Raw genomic sequence first — 16,940 nt, 5'->3', positions numbered from 1 at the left:
GACTGTGGGTGGATGAAGACAGAGGGGATAAATGGAGATGGAAAAATAAAATGAAAACATTTTTCAGTCACAAATTTGATGAATCCTAAAAGGCAAACTTCTATAGATTTCATTTTACTGTACCAACATATGACTTAATAAAGAGGATTAATGAAAATATAAAAAGGTCATAATGGCAACATTAGCCAATACTTAGGTGGTATTAACTATGTCAGGCATTATTCTAAATAAACACTTTAGTTTAACTCCTTAATCTTCACAACCCCATTAAGACAGAGAAATCACTTACGTTCCTGGTATAAATTAACCTAAGTTTTTGTAAAGTATTATGGCAATATGAACTAAAACTCTAAGCATATATATCCTTTATCCTAGCAATTTCACATCTGGAAATCTATCCAACAAAAATAAAAGTATTAACATGTAAACATAAATATAAAAAACGACTTGTTGAGCCCTGGCTGGGTGGCTCAGTTAGTCGGAGCATTGTCCCATACATCAAAAGGTTGCGGGTTCAATTTCCAATCAGGTCACATGTCCAGGTTGCAGGTTTCATCCTAGGTTGAACTGCATACGGGAGGCAGCCAATCATTGTTTCTCTCCCTCTCGAAAATCAATAAAAACATATCCTGCCCTAACCGGTTTGGCTCAGTGGATAGAGCGTCGGCCTTCGGACTGAAAGGTCCCAGGTTTGATTCTGGTCAAAGGCAGTGGGCCTGCAGACTGGAAGGTCCCAGGTTCGATTCCAGTCAAGGGCATGTATCTTGGTTTCCGGCACATCCCCAGTAGGAGGTGTGCAGGAGGCAGATGATCAATGTTTCTCTCTCATCGGTGTTTCTAACTCTATCTCTCTCCCTTCCTCTCTGTAAAAAAATCAATAAAATATATTTTAAAAAATAAATAAATAAAAATAAAAACATATCCTCAGGTAAGGATTTAAAGAAAAATAACATCCTCAGATGAGGAATGGAAAAAAAAGATAATTGGATGCCCAGCTGGTATGGCTCAGTGGTAGACCCATGAACCAGCTCCTGGTTAGATTCCTGATCAGGGCTCATGCCCAGGTTTCAGGCTCGATACCCAATAGGTGGCGTGCAGGAGACATCATCAATGAAGATTCTCTCTCATAGTTGATGTTTCTATCTCCCTCTCCCTCTCTCTCTGAAATCAATTTAAAAAAAAAAAAAACACATTTTTTTAAAAACTGCTTGTTGAAAAACTATTTTTAATTGCAAAATTTTAGAAATAATCTGAGGAAAACATGTCATAGCCATAATACAGAATTACATATTTAAATAAATTCATATTTGACTCTGAAAGATGTCTAAAACACAGTGAGGAAACGCAGGTTTACAGTTGTGCACATGCTAGTTTATTCTTGTATTACTATTTTTTACTGTATTATTTTCTATACCAACTATAAACCTACATTTGCCCCACTGTGTATAAGTGAAAGAAATCAGTGACAAAATATGATCCCTTTTGTTTACACACACACACACTATATCAGTAGAAATGTAGAAAAAGGTATGCAAGGATAGAGAGCAAATAATTGAAGGAAACTTAATTCTAACACTATAGTGTTTCTATTGTTACAGCAAACAAGTGTCTTGTTAAGTCAAGAAAAAAATGTTTGTTTAGGAAACTAATGGCAAAGTTCCTGTAGATTACTTCTACCAAATTTGTATGCAAGGTTGTAGTTTAGTTCTTAAGTGATTTAAAAAAACTACTTTAATATTTTTGATTTCAGAGAGAGGAAGGTTGAGGCAGAGACACAAACATCAATGAGAGAGAAACATCAATGGGCTGCCTCCTTCACATCCTCTATTGCAGACCGAGCCCAAAACCCGGGGGTGTGCCCTGACAACTGGCGACCTCCTGATACATTACGCTCAACCACTGGACCACACGGCCTGGATGTGAAATCATTTTTAAAGAATACACTTTTGAAATACACCTGTTTTCGAATTCACAAATGATTTACAAAATGAAGCTCAGTGCCAGATAATGTGTTAGCTGCTGGATACTGAGCTTTAACAAGACTGTCTTAACTGCAGATCATTGTTAATAGATTAGCGTTACTTTCCTTAAATGTGTTTAAATGGGAATATTTCGGTGCCTGGAATGGAAGTGTGATGACGGTGCTTCCAAGACTGCTCTTGTAACAAGGTTAAAACCTGTATTTTTATAAAACTTGATTTGAGCCTCTGCGGGTGTAGTTAGGTGTCCTCCCCTGCACTAAAAGATGGCCGGTTGGATTCCCAGTCAGGGTACATGCCCGGTTGCTAGCCCCATCCCCAGTGAGGGACCTGCAGGAGGCAGACCATGGATATTTCTTCTCTCCCTCTCCCTTCCTCTCTAAAAAATTAACAAAAAATATTTTTTTAAATTTTACTTGAGCCAAATAGAGGACAACTAGAAGCAAGATCTCAACATATTGAGGGGAAAAATGCTTTCTAAGAGACTCCTTTCATAACCACAGCAATTAGACATGAGGGGGAGTGGTGCAAGAAGTCTGAAGCTTTAATTAACAAATCAACCTTCCTTTTATTCTTTTAAGTGTTTTTATAGATTTTAGAGGAAGAGGGAGAGATAAACATCAATGTGAGAAACATCAATCCACAGCCTCCCGCACGATGGTGCCCGCGCCCCGACCAAGAATCAAACTGGTGACTCTCTGGTGCATGGGACGATGCACCACCAACTGAGCCACATTAGGAATTTGAAAAAATCAAATTAATAACCACCCTTTCGGAGAGCAAGAGCTGAACGTATGCATAGTTTCTGGGTGTCGGCAGAGTAACATCTCATACCTTATGTTTGCAAGAAATTCATTCCTCTCTGAAGTAAATGTCTTTACATGTCGTATAGATCTAAGAGCAACGGGGATGACTTAGATTTAAAGAAAAGGAAGGCTGCCCTGGCGGTGTGGCTCAGAATGAAGCTTAGAAGATTTTGTCCAAGAGGAAGACAATGGATTGAAAGGTATCTCTATGTACTCAAAAAGTAGATTCTTACTCTAACCAAGGAAAGTCCTGGGAGAGTCCTGATTTTTTAGGCCTGTGTCTATACTGGTCCCATAACTTATTATGATTCTAGATGTCAAAATGAGCACCTGGGTCATTCATGAACAACTGTGGACAACACCCTGATTGGAATGGATTACTGTGAAAGTGGATGCATACAGAATAGCAGAAAATGACCCACTATAGTTTAATATTCTGAAACGATGTGAAAAAAAAGTGAATGCAAAGATATCAAGAAGGCATCAATTTTATTAAATCCTTTCCTGATTTATGTCCGTACCACCCCAAACTTGAGATCTCTGGTCCCGCAGCGTGAGCCTCGGGTTCTCCGGCTCCTTCGCTTCCGGGCGCCGCCCCGCCCCCACTCACGTGGGACTCCGGCCGCTCCAACGTCTTGCCGCGGGCAGACGAGAGAACCCGTTCAACTTTTATTAAGTGCCGGCTGTGTGCAAAGCTACGAATTCTGTTAGGCTCAATGAAAGTCAGTACGCCCTGGGCCTGGTCTCTGCTCGCTGAGAGAGGATCTCGGACCATCCTACATCCCAGGCCTTCCTGCCCTCCAGCTCCTACCTGTGCCCTCCGATGGTCCGAGTACCCGCTCACGGCTCCGCTCAGCCGGCGGGCCACAGGGAAAAGGCCTCGCCCCTGGCGCAGAACCACACAGCAGATCGCGGCCACTAGTGACCTGGAACCCAGCGGGGGTCCAGTATCCACCGGTCTCTCGGCCCGGAACGGAGATGACTCCCCGGCCCGTGTTCCTCCGCCGAGAGGGTCGCAGCCCCAAGCAAATGCTACCTCCCCATCCCCCAGTGCACGCGGCCGTGGCCTGGCCCACACTTACGGCGTGCAGCGGTCGCTGTACTCATTAGCTATGGTCTCGATGCCACCGGCGCGTGCCACAGCAACGTAGCAGCTCTGGAAGCCCAGGTCTATGCCCACCACCGACATGGCGCTGGCTACAGCTCGGGCTCGAGCCCGGGTCCGGCCGGCGAAACAGGACACGGACCCCGGCGGGGCTGGCGCGCGGAAAGTGGGCCGCGTAGGCCAGGGGACCGGTGCTAGTGAGGGACGTAGGGTTGCCCACACGAGCGCCTAGGTCCTCGGAAACCGAGCCGCTGCGAAGCGTGCTGCTCAGGCCGGCTCCGGCTCAGCGGCCGCAGAGAGGGCGCCGGGTAGCGGGGGCGGAGAAGATCTCGAAAGATCTCGTTGCGACGAGAGTGAAGGTGCAGAGCGAGAACTGCGGAGGAAAAAAATGTTCTCGCGAGATCTCGACTCCAGCTCTTCCTTTAGAGATCCCGCCCCCAGTCACGCACAAGCGTACGTCAGGTCCAGGCGTGAAGAACCTGGGAAGGTAAAAAAAAAAAAAAAAAAAAAAAAAAAAAAAAAGATCGGGGGGCGGAGTTAGCCAACTGAAGCTGCGCACAGAATCCGCCGCAGCTGCTCTCCACCGAGGCAAAGAACTGGGGAGCACTTCCCCTCCAAAAGAAAGGAGAGCGGGCTGGAGGCGGAGTGCTGAGGGAGTATCTTTGGCCTACTTCCGCCTTTTTCTTTATATCCAAAGAAACTTCCGGTGGTGGGACCTTCTGCGCTCCAGTTCCGAAGGCTCTCCTACTCCCCTAGGGGTAGGTTGGCCCGTAGTGGGGAGGGCAGCTGTTGGAACATGGCTCCAAATAAGCCGAGGTATGTCAAAGTCAAAGACAGCGCCCTCTCCGCTCCGGCATCAGGAAGGAATCCACTCTCGATCCCACCGCCTTGGTTTCTTGTTTTGTTTGTATTACGCATTGTCGCACCGTTCTCTACTGCACTCCTGTCCTTAAATCAGGCCGAGGGACCTACAGGACTTTTATTCCCAACATACTCCAAGCACCAGTCCTGAGCTGGATGCAAGGGACAGAGATGATGAACTACCTGGGTCCGTTCAGACCAGCCTGTAAAGTGGTAGGATTACATAAGGTAATGAATAGTTTTTTTAAATATATTTTTATTGATTTCAGAGAGGAAGGGAGAGGGAGAGATAAAATCTTCAATGATGAGAATCATTGATTGGCTGCCTCCTGCACGCCCCCTACTGGGGATCTAGCCCTTGACCAGAATCAAATCCCAGACCCTGACTGCAGGGCGACTGAACCAAACCGGCTAGGGCATGATTTTTTTTTCTATTTTTTGTGTGTTTTTTTTTGACATTGTTGCAGAGTGTCTTCCAGTCACCAGCTACTAAGCAAGCAGGGAATGTAATGGGTACCTCTGCCAGGCTTGCTTTCCCTCCTGTCTCCGAAGCTGGCAGAATATTAGCCACTCTCCAGACATGATCCTGCGAGGTGGAAACTAATCTTAATTTAAGGGCCTCACTTGCAGGGGTACCTGGGAGAGCAATGACTTGCTGAGAGTTAAGGAGTGTTCCAGGTGTGGAGGGGAAGCCAGCGTGCGATCAGCAATAAGCATGTCTGATAAATTGATGAGATTCAAAAGAAGGGGAAGCTTAATCTCCAAGTCTCCAGTAACTTTTGTGATTCTATTTTTTAAGGGCCCCTAACACACAGAGTTTTGTGTATGTTTTTTAACTTAGGTTGACCTTGACTTTCCTTCCTCTCCTATTTTTCTCCTACCTAAGGGCATATCAATCACCTCAAAGACAATATTGGCCTTAATTATGACAGTCTGTCTCCACTAATCTATTCTGGGTTATTAAGCACTGAGCAAACAGAGGCCAGGCCCTAGGCTGAAGTGTCTAATCCACCTAAAAGATTACTACCTCTGGCTTACACTGTGTCTCTGCCTTCCTTCCTGTGGGAGGCCTCCCCAGCCTTTAGCTAAACTGGCAAAAAGGCACACCCATCTCTCTTTATGTTCCAAGTTCATATCTATTTGCCTTGGCACTGGTTTCAATTTAAAATACCATCAACCCTATCAATCTTTTTAAGAATTTGTTCTTCTCAAAATAAAACGTTAACATCGGTCACAGGGAGTACTCATCCTGCTATAAATAGTTTCCTGGATCATCAAACTTATAGCTCAAGAGGCTATTCTGGGATATTTAAATAAATGAAGTCAGAAAAAGTTATTTAAGAATTCTGAAGAATCTTAGTGACAAGTTTCCAAGAATCACAGTTGTGAAGCAATGAAATTGCCAAAATAATGTTGGACACACTGTGAGTAAAGCGCAAGTTCTTTTCATTCAGCAGACTACCTTGAGTATTTTTTTAAAAATATATCTTTATTGATTTCAGAGAGGAAGGGAGAGGGAGAGAGCGATAGAAACATCAATGATGAGAGAGAATCATTGATCAGCTGCTTCCTGCATGCCCCCTACTGGGGATCGAGCTCGGCAACCGGGGCATGTGCCCTTGACCGGAATCAAACCTGGGACCCTTCAGTCTGCAGGCTGGCGCTTTATCCACTAAGCCAGTGGTTCTCAACCTTCTGGCCCTTTAAATACAGTTCCTCATGTTGTGACCCAACCATAAAATTATTTTCGTTGCTACTTCATAACTGTAATGTTGCTACTGTTATGAATCGTAATGTAAATATCTGATATGCAGGATGGTCTCAGGCAACCCCTGTGAAAGGGTCGTTCGACTGCCAAAGGGGTCGAGACCCACAGGTTGAGAACCGCTGCACTAAGCCATACCAGCCATGGCTATCGAGTATTTTAGAAGAAGGAAATTATTAAATGCCTTTCTCTCATATAATGGTTAAATGTAGTACCAAGCAATCAGGAAGGTATTTGTTTGTTTTAAAAATACAGTATGCATAGGCTGTTCATCAATGAGACAAAAGGTTCAAATTGGGAATTTATAATCATCCCTGCCAAATGTCCTGAAGAATATACTTTCTGGAGCAGCTTCCACAATTCTTTGCTTCAGGAGGAAGCTAAAAACTCAGATAATGGTGTATTCTGGTCTCCCTAATCTCATAGTCAGTGGACCAGTGCCCTTAGTTAAACCAGAACTCTTATATTACACTCTATAAAACTCTGATTGCTCAATGATAATTACCATACCCTACCTCATCTTTAGCTCCTACAGTATGTGCTAGACATTGTGCTGAGTGATTTGGATATTATAATTCATTTAATCTTCATAGCAAGCCCATGAGGTAGGTATTATTTTCCAATTTTATAGAGAAAAGTAAGACCTGATGAAATTGAGTAACCTGTTCAAAATCATACAGCTTTAAAAACTCTGACTTCAACATGGGTTTCCTATACTACACCACTGCTTTCTTTAAGTTCACATTACTTATAGAGGCTCATTAAAGTAAATATGGGGGGGGGGGGTCCTAACCGGTTTGGCTCAGTGGATAGAGCATCGGCCTGCGGATTCAAGGGTCCCAGGTTCGATTCTGGTCAAGGGCATGTACCTTAGTTGCAGGCACATCCCCAGTGGGGAGTGTGCAGGAGGCAGCTGATCAATGTTTCTCTCTCATTGATGTTTCTAACTCTCTATCCCTCTCCCTTCCTCTCTGTAAAAAATCAATAAGATATATTTTTTAAAAATGAAATAAATATGGGGGGGGAAAGAGTAAAATAAATAATTCAACTAGAATAATTCACTATTGACATTTTGGAATACATTCTTTCCTTTCAGTGCTTTTGTTGTATATGATGGTTGAATTTGGTTGTGCCTTTTTTAACATTAGGTTAAACCAGCCTTTCCCAAACTATATTCCCCAGGACAGTGTACCATGAAATATTAATAGGTTAATATCACCATTTTAAAGGCTCTGAGAAGTCCTGTAGAAAATCTGTTTCACTTTGTTTAATCATAAATATAAGTATCAATATAAGAAGTATAATTATAAAGTTAAGGAGTAGTAGAATACAATTTAGACTCCCGATTTTTCCCCTCAAGCATGTTTCTAATCATATGCTCTTCTGATATAAAAACTACCATTACAGTTCACTTCTAACTCCAAGTTGGCTGAAATCCTAGGGTCCTTCCTCATTCTGCCAAACTGTCTGCTTACATAGCACCACTGTTATCTCATTCTCCAAAGCCCAAGTTTTGCCCTTATTCAGGCTGATTACACTGATATATATATATGATATCACATATGGCATCACTATCAGTCCCACCCTTTTTCTCTTTATAATCTTAAAATGCTGGATGAACTTCGCCCAGATTTCTCCAAGCCACAGAAGCTGATATGATCATGAAAACTTAACCCCTTCATTTAGGTCTCTTGATCAACAAAAATTTTCCTGGCCTGACTCACAACCTCTGTGTCCATCAGCTCCACCTTCTCTTCAACCAGCCCCAGACACAGCCTTCTTCCACCTCTAGCAGCTGGCATTCCAGCTCCACCCCAAAGTCCTGCCTGTTGGTCTGGTCTGTTGAGAGCAGAAATATGACTCTGACCTGTTCAGCCCAGTTTTACTCTGGCTTGTCCTGTTCCAAAGTGTGGAAGGACTCCCAGCTCTCTTCCCCCCCGCCCCCTTGCACCTCACCACCCGGCCCAGGGAGCTATCCTGCTATAGTAGCAGTTGCCATCCTGTTTCTACAGATTACAAAGTTTTCTTTACCATCTTTTGTTTTAATTATCAAATTCATCAGGACTCAGTGTACCCTGTGCTGGTTTCTTTTCAGCTGAAAACAGGTCATTTGTCTCAGGACAACGCTCTTTTCTACATGCTCTAAGACTCAAAGACAATGACTTTAAAAGGTCTTGTGGCCTCTGATAATAACTCACCTTTCCTGATTAAAGAGGAGTCTGGGTGTGTATATTTGTAATTTGATAAAGAAACAGTGTTATTATGAACAAGTTGATGTGGCATTCTGCCCATACATTGCTTCCCAATCAAAGGAGGACCACTTATTTTCTTGTTGACATGTAGTTAATGTTCAAATGCAATGTGAGTTAAAAATCTAAATATATCACAGATGATTACAGTTTGACACTTGAATGCTAGCAGTATAAGCCCTAACTCAGAGGAGATGACTAACATGTTTTCCTGGCAATGGCACAGGAATCCATCCCTAATGCAAAAGGCAGCAGCAGCAAGCTGAAACAGGAGAAGAGGTGATCTGAGCTCACTGGAAGCGTCAGAGTTTCTTTTCCAAACAAGACAAAGACAACCCTAGAAAAGGTGACCAAAAGACATTTCCACTATGAAGATATTTTGATACAGTTATCCCTTGGTATCCAAGGGATTAGTTACAAGGCCCCCACGGATACCTAAATCCCTTATATAAAATGGTGTAGTATTTGCATATAACCTATGTACATCCTCCCGGATACTTTAAATCATCTCTAGATTACATAAGTATAACACCTAGTATAATGTAAATGCTGTATAAATAGTTGTTATACTGTATTCTTTAGGGATTTAGGGGATAATGATTTTTTAAAAAAGCTGTACATATTCAGTGCAGACTCAACCACAATAGTCTTAACTACATAGGCCTAACTACATAGTACATACATGGCAATAACAACATAACTTTTTAAAAAATATTTTTGATCTGGGTTAGAGATCAAATATTTTTGATCTGGGATGCAGAACCTGTGGATACAGGGGGGCTGAATGTATTTAGCAGAGAGTAGAAATATAGTTAAGTCATTTTTCATTTTTTCTTTTTTTTTAATAAGTCATTTTTCAAAACTGGGTTGTTCGCCCTTTAAGAATACTATTAAATACTAATATATTTTGTGCCATTTCCATGAAAGGCAAAAGTTTCATTTTGAAGAAAGAAAATTGATCCTAAAGATTCCAACTAGATAGCCTCATTGGGTTCCACAGCCAGCGCCAGTGAGAATATCTTTTTTTTATTCCAATAGTATCAGCAGATATCATGAGTAGTCAGGAAGGAGTAGTACATTCATATTTGGCATGTCTATCTTACCTCTAAGTGAGATGAGATCCAGAGACCCAAGAAGGCCCCATCTGATCTCTTCTAGTACTTTAGAATGCCAGTGGGGTGCCAAAAATGCCTCCCTTAGGGCTTCTCTCTAATGTTTTCCTTAGAGCTTCTCTAAAAGTAAAATCCCCTTCCAAAGTTGGGGAGACACAATGACAATCTGGCATCTCCATGTAAATGAACAGAATAACCACATGATTAAGAGGAAATTCATGAATGAGCTTCTCCTCCCCCCTCCCACTCAGCATGTACTTTCATGTTCCTTAGGTGAGTGTCTTCCTCTAAGATTTTCAATGGGGTTTCCTAAATGCAACACAGTTTCACTGCAACATTTCATAATTGCTGCTACTTGTGAAGCAAGGCTGGTCACTTCCTCTGTGAGAAGTGACTTGACCAAAGGTGTGGTTGCTAGCAAAGCCATCCTATCAGAACTGCAAGAAGGAGCACAGTACAATTAAGTAGTAATAATTACAACTATGGTACTGGTGCTAGAAAGGACAAAGACAAACAGAAATAAAAGTCCAGAAACAAACTCAAGTATGAGAATTTAGCATATGATACATGGCATTTTTAAAACTAGTGGTGGAAGGGGTGATGTTGGGACATTAGCTAACCATTTCGGAAAAAATTTTAGATCCCTACCTCAAACCATATACAAGAATATATTCCTAATAAATCAAACACTTAAAAGTTTACAAATCTAAATTTCAAAAATAAAGCCATGTTCTTCCCCCAAAACAGCCATAGGTGACCTCTGAAAATGGTTTGCTATTCACTAGACCCAGAAAACCCCACAAAATCATGCAAATCAAGAGGCTCAAATCTCCGTGTTCACTTTTTTTAAAAAAATATATTTTATTGATTTTTTACAGAGAGGAAGAGAGAGATAGAGAGCTAGGAACATTGATCAGCTGCCTCCTGCACACCTCCTACTGGGGATGTGCCCACAACCAAGGTACATGCCCTTGACTGGAATCGAACCTGGGACCTTTCAGTTCGCAGGCTGATGCTCTATCCACTGAGCCAAACCAATTAGGGCTCCGTGTTCACTTTAAGAACACTCATGAAACTGCCCAGGCCATCAAGGGTATGCATATTCAAAAGCCACCAAGTATCTGAAGGATGTCACTTTAAAGAAGCAATGTGTGCCATTCCGTCATTACAATAGTGGAGTTGGTAGGTGTGCCCAGCCCTAACAGCGGGGCTGGACACAGGGTGGGTGGCCCAAAAAGAGTGCCAAATTTTTGCTGCACATGCTTAAATGTGCTGAGAGCAATGCTGAATTTAGGGTTTAGATGTAGACTCTCTGGTCATTGAGCACAATCAGGTAAACAAAGCTCCCAAGATGTGGCAAAGAACCTACAGAGCTTATGGGCGGATTAACCCATACATGAGCTCTCCCTGCCGCATTGAGATGATCCTCACTGAAAAGGAGCAGATTGTTCCCAAACCAGTAGAGGAGGTTGCACAGAAGAAACTGAAGAAACAAAAATCCATGGCCTGGGAGTAAATTCAGCAAAAAATAAATCTAATAAAAGTAAAAGCAAAAAAAAAAATAAGTAAAAGCAGAATGTTGAATGTCTTTATTACTAAATATATTTCAAGTGATCAAACAAGTTTTCTGATTAGAATTTAAAAATAGATTATTATGTTCTTCTGCCATTAATTTGGTTCAGAAACATGCTATTTTGAATGTCTTGCTGCTTTTTTTGGATAAGATGGGATTAAAACTTGGAGTTCTGAAAAAAATAAAGCCATGTAATTACCAGAAAATAAAGGTGAATAAATACATATTCATATATATTTATATAAACATGCAAACATAGTGAACTTTTTACATATAACACCAAAAGACAAAAACTGTAAAAGCAAAAGATAGAAAAATGAATGCAAAACAACCACAAACAAAATAAATGACAATAAATATAAAGTTAATAAAAACTATCCAAAATTGGGAGATAAGGCAAAAATATTACTGCTTATTCTTTCAATATCATAATAAAACAATAGAAAATGGCCCAAATTCTGTAAAATTAGATATTAACTTATAAAAGATTGATAAATTGCAAATGGTTTTTGTATAGGAGAGATACAAATGATTTTGTCCAAAGATTAGAAAAGATATGCCCAAAGATTATGCTTTTATTGCACTGTAGAACAATAAAAGTTTTGTATTAATCTAACAATCTAATTTCAGCATTCTTTCTTTCACTTCAGTGTCTTGAATTCTGCATTGAATCAGCTTTACTATCCTGCCAGTCCCCTATTAATGAGTTAAATAAACCACTGGCATGTCTTCATTATACACATTTGTATGCTTTTTAACATTTTTTTGTTTTGCTTTTACATTTTTTTTAATTTATTGATTTTAAAGAGAGAAAGGAAAGGAGAAAGAGAAATAAACATTGATTTGTTGTTTCACTTATTTATGCATTAATTGGTTGATTCTTGTATGTTCCCTAACTGGGGATCAAACCCACAACCTTGATGTATCAAGACAATGCTCTAACCAACTGAGCTACCCAGCCAGAGCTGATTTAAAAATAAAAGTTTGTCCTAAAAAAAAGATAAACATAGAATTATCATATGACCCATAAATTCCACTTCTAGTTATATATCTAAAGAAATTGAAAGCAAAGACTCAAATAGATACTTGTACACCAATGTTCATTAGCAGCATTATTCCCAATAGCCAAAAGGTGGAAACAAATCAAGTGTCCATTGAAAGATGAGTAGATAAGCAAAATGTGTTACATAAATACAATGGAATATTATTCAGCCGTAAAAAGGACGACGCTAATCTAATACATGCTACAATATGAATAAACCTTGAAAACATTATGCTAAGTACAATAAGTCAGACACAAAAAGACTACTATTGTATGATTTCATATATGTGAGATATCTAAAATAAGCAAATTCATAGAACATAGAATAGAGGTTACCCTGGGCTGTGGGTAGAGGTAAATCCAGAGTCATTTGAAAAAAAAAATTGATTTTTAGAGAGAGAGGAAGAGAGAGAGAAAAACATCGATCAGCTGCCTCCTGCATGTGCCCAGACAAGGCTCAAACCAGCAATCCAGGCATGTGCCCTGACTGGAATCAAACTGGCAACCCTTTGGTGCCCAAGATGATGCTCAACCAACTGAACCACACTGGCCAGGGCAGAGTCGTTTTTTAATGGATAGAAAGGTTCTGTTTGGAATGATGAAAAAGTTATGGAGATAGCCCTAGCTGGTTTGGCTCAGGGATAGAACGCCAGCCTGTGGACTGAAGGGTCCCAGGTTCAATTCCAGTCAAGGGCACATGCCCAGGTTATGGGCTCGATCCCCAGTAAGGGGCATGCAAGAGGTAGCTGATCAATGATTCTCTCTCATTATTGATGTTTCCATCTCTCTCTCCCTCTCCCTTCCTCTCTGAAATAAAAATATATTTTTAAAAAAGTTATGGAAATGAATAATGATGATAGTTGCACAACACTGTGAATATACTTAACTAGAGGCCCAGTGTATGAAGTTCGTGCATGGGATCGGTCCCTTGGCCTGGCCAGCGATCAGGGCCAATTGGGATGTCTCCCCCAGTCCCAATCAGAGCCAGGGGAAGGGACCACAGGAGGTTGGCCGGCCATGGGAGGTCAGCTGTGGGAGTGCACTGATCACCAGGGGGCAGCTCCTGCATTGAGCATCTGCCCCCTGGTGGTCAGTGCATGTCACAGCTATTGGCCGGTTGTCCGGTCAACTGGTTGTAACGGTCACTTAGGCTTTTATTTATATAGATATCCTTGAAAAAACAATGGGCAAGCATGCTTTCCCTGTGTATACAGGGGAGGGAGTATAGTAGACAGCCTATGGCTCTGCAGCACTAAAGCCTAGCTGGGTTTTAATACCAGTTCCACCATTCATTGCCTGAATGACTAGGCATGTGGCTTAATAGTCTATAAGCCTCAGTTTCCTCACCTGAAAATGGGGGATATATATATATAGGACCTAACTCAATTAAATAAGAGTTAACATAAAGTGTACATTGTCTGATTCATGGCAATTGCTCAAGAAATATTAGAGATGGTTGTTATTGTTGTTGCTTAAACAGGATATTGCATGAGATTTTTCCCAGTTGTCCCATGATTAGTGATTAGAACCCACAGGTAAGAACAAAAAAGTGCTAACTAACCCACACCCTTAAGAAAATTGGCAGTAATTGGAGCTAGGCAATTCCCCCAAGAGAGTAGGTAGAAATAGCCTAGGCCCGTGGTCGGCAAACTGCGGCTCTCGAGCCAAATGCAGCTCTTTGGCCCCTTGAGTGTGGCTCTTCCTAAGCCTTAGGAGTACCCTAATTAAGTTAATAACAATGTACCTACCTATATAGTTTAAGTTTAAAAAATGTGGCTCTCAAAAGAAATTTCAATCGTTGTACTGTTGATATTGGGCTCTGTTGACTAATGAGTTTGCCGACCACTGGCCTAGGCCCTAGGGTTTCCAGCCTCTTTCCCACTTCAGCCACCCTCTAGTCCAGTGGTTCTCAACCTTGGCTGCACATTAGAATCACCTGGGAATCTTTTTAAAATCCTGATTTCTGGGCCTCATCCTCCGGAAATTCTGTTCTTGTTACTAATGTTGTGGCCCCACTCATAACAAAGAACAGAATTTCCGGAGGATGAGGCCCAGAAATCAGGATTTTAAAAAGATTCCCAGGTGATTCTAACGTGCAGGCAAGGTTGAGGACCACTGCTCTAGTCTCTGTAGAAATGAGGAGTGAAAAGGGAGCCGGTGATTTGCTTTGTGGGGTGTGCAGACTTTGTGATGAAAAACGATTTCCTCCTCCCAGTAAGATATGGGTGGAAGTTGCTGTCCCTCCAGGGAAGACTCTGGAGAAGGGAGGTGCTTGTAAAACCTGGAGACAGATGCATGCAGGAAGGGGAGACCTGCGTCCTGCATTTTCCTTGGCCATCTGCTGAGGCAGCGTGCTTGCCAATTTCCCCCTTTGACAAAGAAGGAACAAATATGAACAAAGGAGAGGAAAGTAGTCTGGTTTGACAGGGAATATTTTCTCCCTGGATCCACTGCACATTGGAATAGGTGCTTGAATGTGGACTGTCCCCAGTCCCTACCCAACAAGGCTGCTGCTGGGAGAGGTGACCCTCATAACAAGAGGCAGCAGTTGAGAAGAAATGGTCAAGCTAGAGCTGGGGTCTTCCTTATCAGGGAACTGTGGAATAGGAGGCCCAGACTGGCCCTCTAAGGACACCTATACTGAACACCTGTCACACACTGGGTATTAACACAGAGGCCCATCAACATAGACTAGAGAAACAAGAATAACCAACAAAGACAGCATTATAGACACACTCAGGAAAGCATGAAACCTCTTGAGTCAAGGATTCTATTACCTCCAGCTAAAAGTTCTTTTATTTTTTTAAATATATTTTTATTGATTTCAGAGAGAAAGGAAGAGGGAGAGAGAGAGAGAGAGAAACATCAATGATGAGAGAGAATCATGGATCAGCTGCCTCCTGCACGCCCCCTACTCAAGATCAAGCCTGCAACCCAGGCATCCCAGGCATGTGCCCCTGACCAAAATCAAACTCCGGACCCTTCATTCTGCAGGCCGATGTTCCATCCACAGAGCCAAACCAGCCAGGGCTAAAAGTTTCTTAATATACTTCTTTCTCTGAGGAACAGATTTCTCTTTCCATAGACTGGCTGCCCCTCAGCTCAGAATGAACGTGCTTCAAGCCCAGCTCCACAAAGGGATAAAAACTGAAGACCTTTAGTTCAAATCTAAAATTCCCCAGGAGGGGAGGTGGAAGAGGGCATAGAGGCGATAAATGGTGATAGAAAAAAATAAAATAAAATAAAAAAACAAATACATAATTCCCAGGTAAGAGATCCTGACTGGTCCAGCATAGCTGGGAATACAGGGTCACTAACACCCAGTCTCAGAGGACTGTCATTATGAGCTGAAGACATCTCAAAAGTTGTCTTACAGTGTTGATGTAGTGATAGAAAATGTTATGCCCCAGAATACTAGAGTTGAGGAATCCAGATAGGCTTGGGTGGGCTTTGAAGTATACATTATACTTGGGGGGGGCGGCGGCGGCGATTTAACCCTTTGCACTCCGCTGTCCCCTCTCAGGGGACATCGGAATTCTAGCATATCACTCGGATGTCCCCTCTCAGGGGACATTGCAGTTTATTAGTGATTACGGGGAATTGAGTTATTTCAACACAACTTTTTGAGACATGCATGTTTCCCTGAAGTTTTATCTTGAAATGGCACAAGAAATTAAATCAAAATATCGTAAAATTACTAAGATATATACAAGAAATGTCAGCGGGTTTTGTGTCGGATTAAACAATAAACTACATATTCCCGATGTGGGACAAAGAAAACGGGACTGCATTGTGTGCTCTAACAGGAAAACACCTGGTGGCAGGCGTCAAACCACTTATTACTGTCAAACATGCACTAATCAGCCTGCAATGCATATTGGGGAGTGTTACAAAACTTATCATACTGTACAAAATTATAAACAATAAAATATTGTTTTTTTGCAAATATACATTCCTCGATGTCACCCAATTCATATAAGTCCAATATCATTATAATACGTTACTTGGTTCCAAAATTATACTAAATAATACGAGGGTCTGTAAATGCACGTTTCCGCCGCAAAGTAGCGTCGAGTAGCTGGTAGCCAATGTCCAGAATGGTTCGGAGTGCAAAGGGTTAACATACCCCACTTTCCAGAGAGTTTCACAAGGTTATGATTAAGGACTGTGAGGTTTGGGAAGGAGCAGAGGAGTCTTGATCCTTTAAGAGGAAGTAAGGGAGGTCATTGATTACCAGGAGAGAGACATAGGTCATGTCATTTACAATGTGGCCACCTTCTATTACCCACTATCAATCTTCAATAAAATCATGAGATGCTTAGTGTGATGGGATTTCTGGTGGGACTTGCAAGGGGGATGCAACTTCATATTCAAGTATGACCTTGGGCAGGAACAGAGATAGAGAAGGTAGAAGGTACAGTGGAGGGGGTGGGCAGCCAGAGAATTTT

The 16,940-nt window shown here is 41.8% G+C and overlaps 1 protein-coding gene, 1 non-coding gene and 1 pseudogene across 3 annotated transcripts in view; 1 reads left to right on the top strand and 2 right to left on the bottom strand.

The window, feature by feature from the left end:
• Window positions 1-4,250, bottom strand: part of HSPA4 (heat shock protein family A (Hsp70) member 4) — a 41,015-nt gene extending 36,765 nt beyond the window's left edge. The window contains exon 1 of one of the 2 annotated variants that reach the window (XM_023763749.1): window positions 3,868-4,250. In XM_023763749.1, coding sequence (XP_023619517.1) covers window positions 3,868-3,974 — 107 coding nt within the window. In that variant the 5' untranslated portion in view covers window positions 3,975-4,250. The remainder of the gene's footprint in view (window positions 1-3,867) is intronic. The other variant, XM_006100170.3, reaches the window with a different exon arrangement.
• Window positions 4,251-5,207: 957 nt separating this feature from the next.
• Window positions 5,208-5,347, bottom strand: LOC111828212. The gene has a single exon (XR_002832008.1). It is a non-coding gene; the product is annotated as a small nucleolar RNA SNORA7 (small nucleolar RNA).
• Window positions 5,348-10,643: 5,296 nt separating this feature from the next.
• Window positions 10,644-11,393, top strand: LOC102435465 (annotated as a pseudogene).
• The last annotated feature ends 5,547 nt before the right edge of the window (window positions 11,394-16,940 follow it).

This window comes from Myotis lucifugus, unplaced genomic scaffold (genome assembly GCF_000147115.1).
Source record: "Myotis lucifugus unplaced genomic scaffold, Myoluc2.0 scaffold_300, whole genome shotgun sequence".
Taxonomy (NCBI): domain Eukaryota; kingdom Metazoa; phylum Chordata; class Mammalia; order Chiroptera; family Vespertilionidae; genus Myotis; species Myotis lucifugus.
Note: the sequence above shows the minus strand (reverse complement) of the source record. Positions and strands in the feature narration are given on the sequence as shown.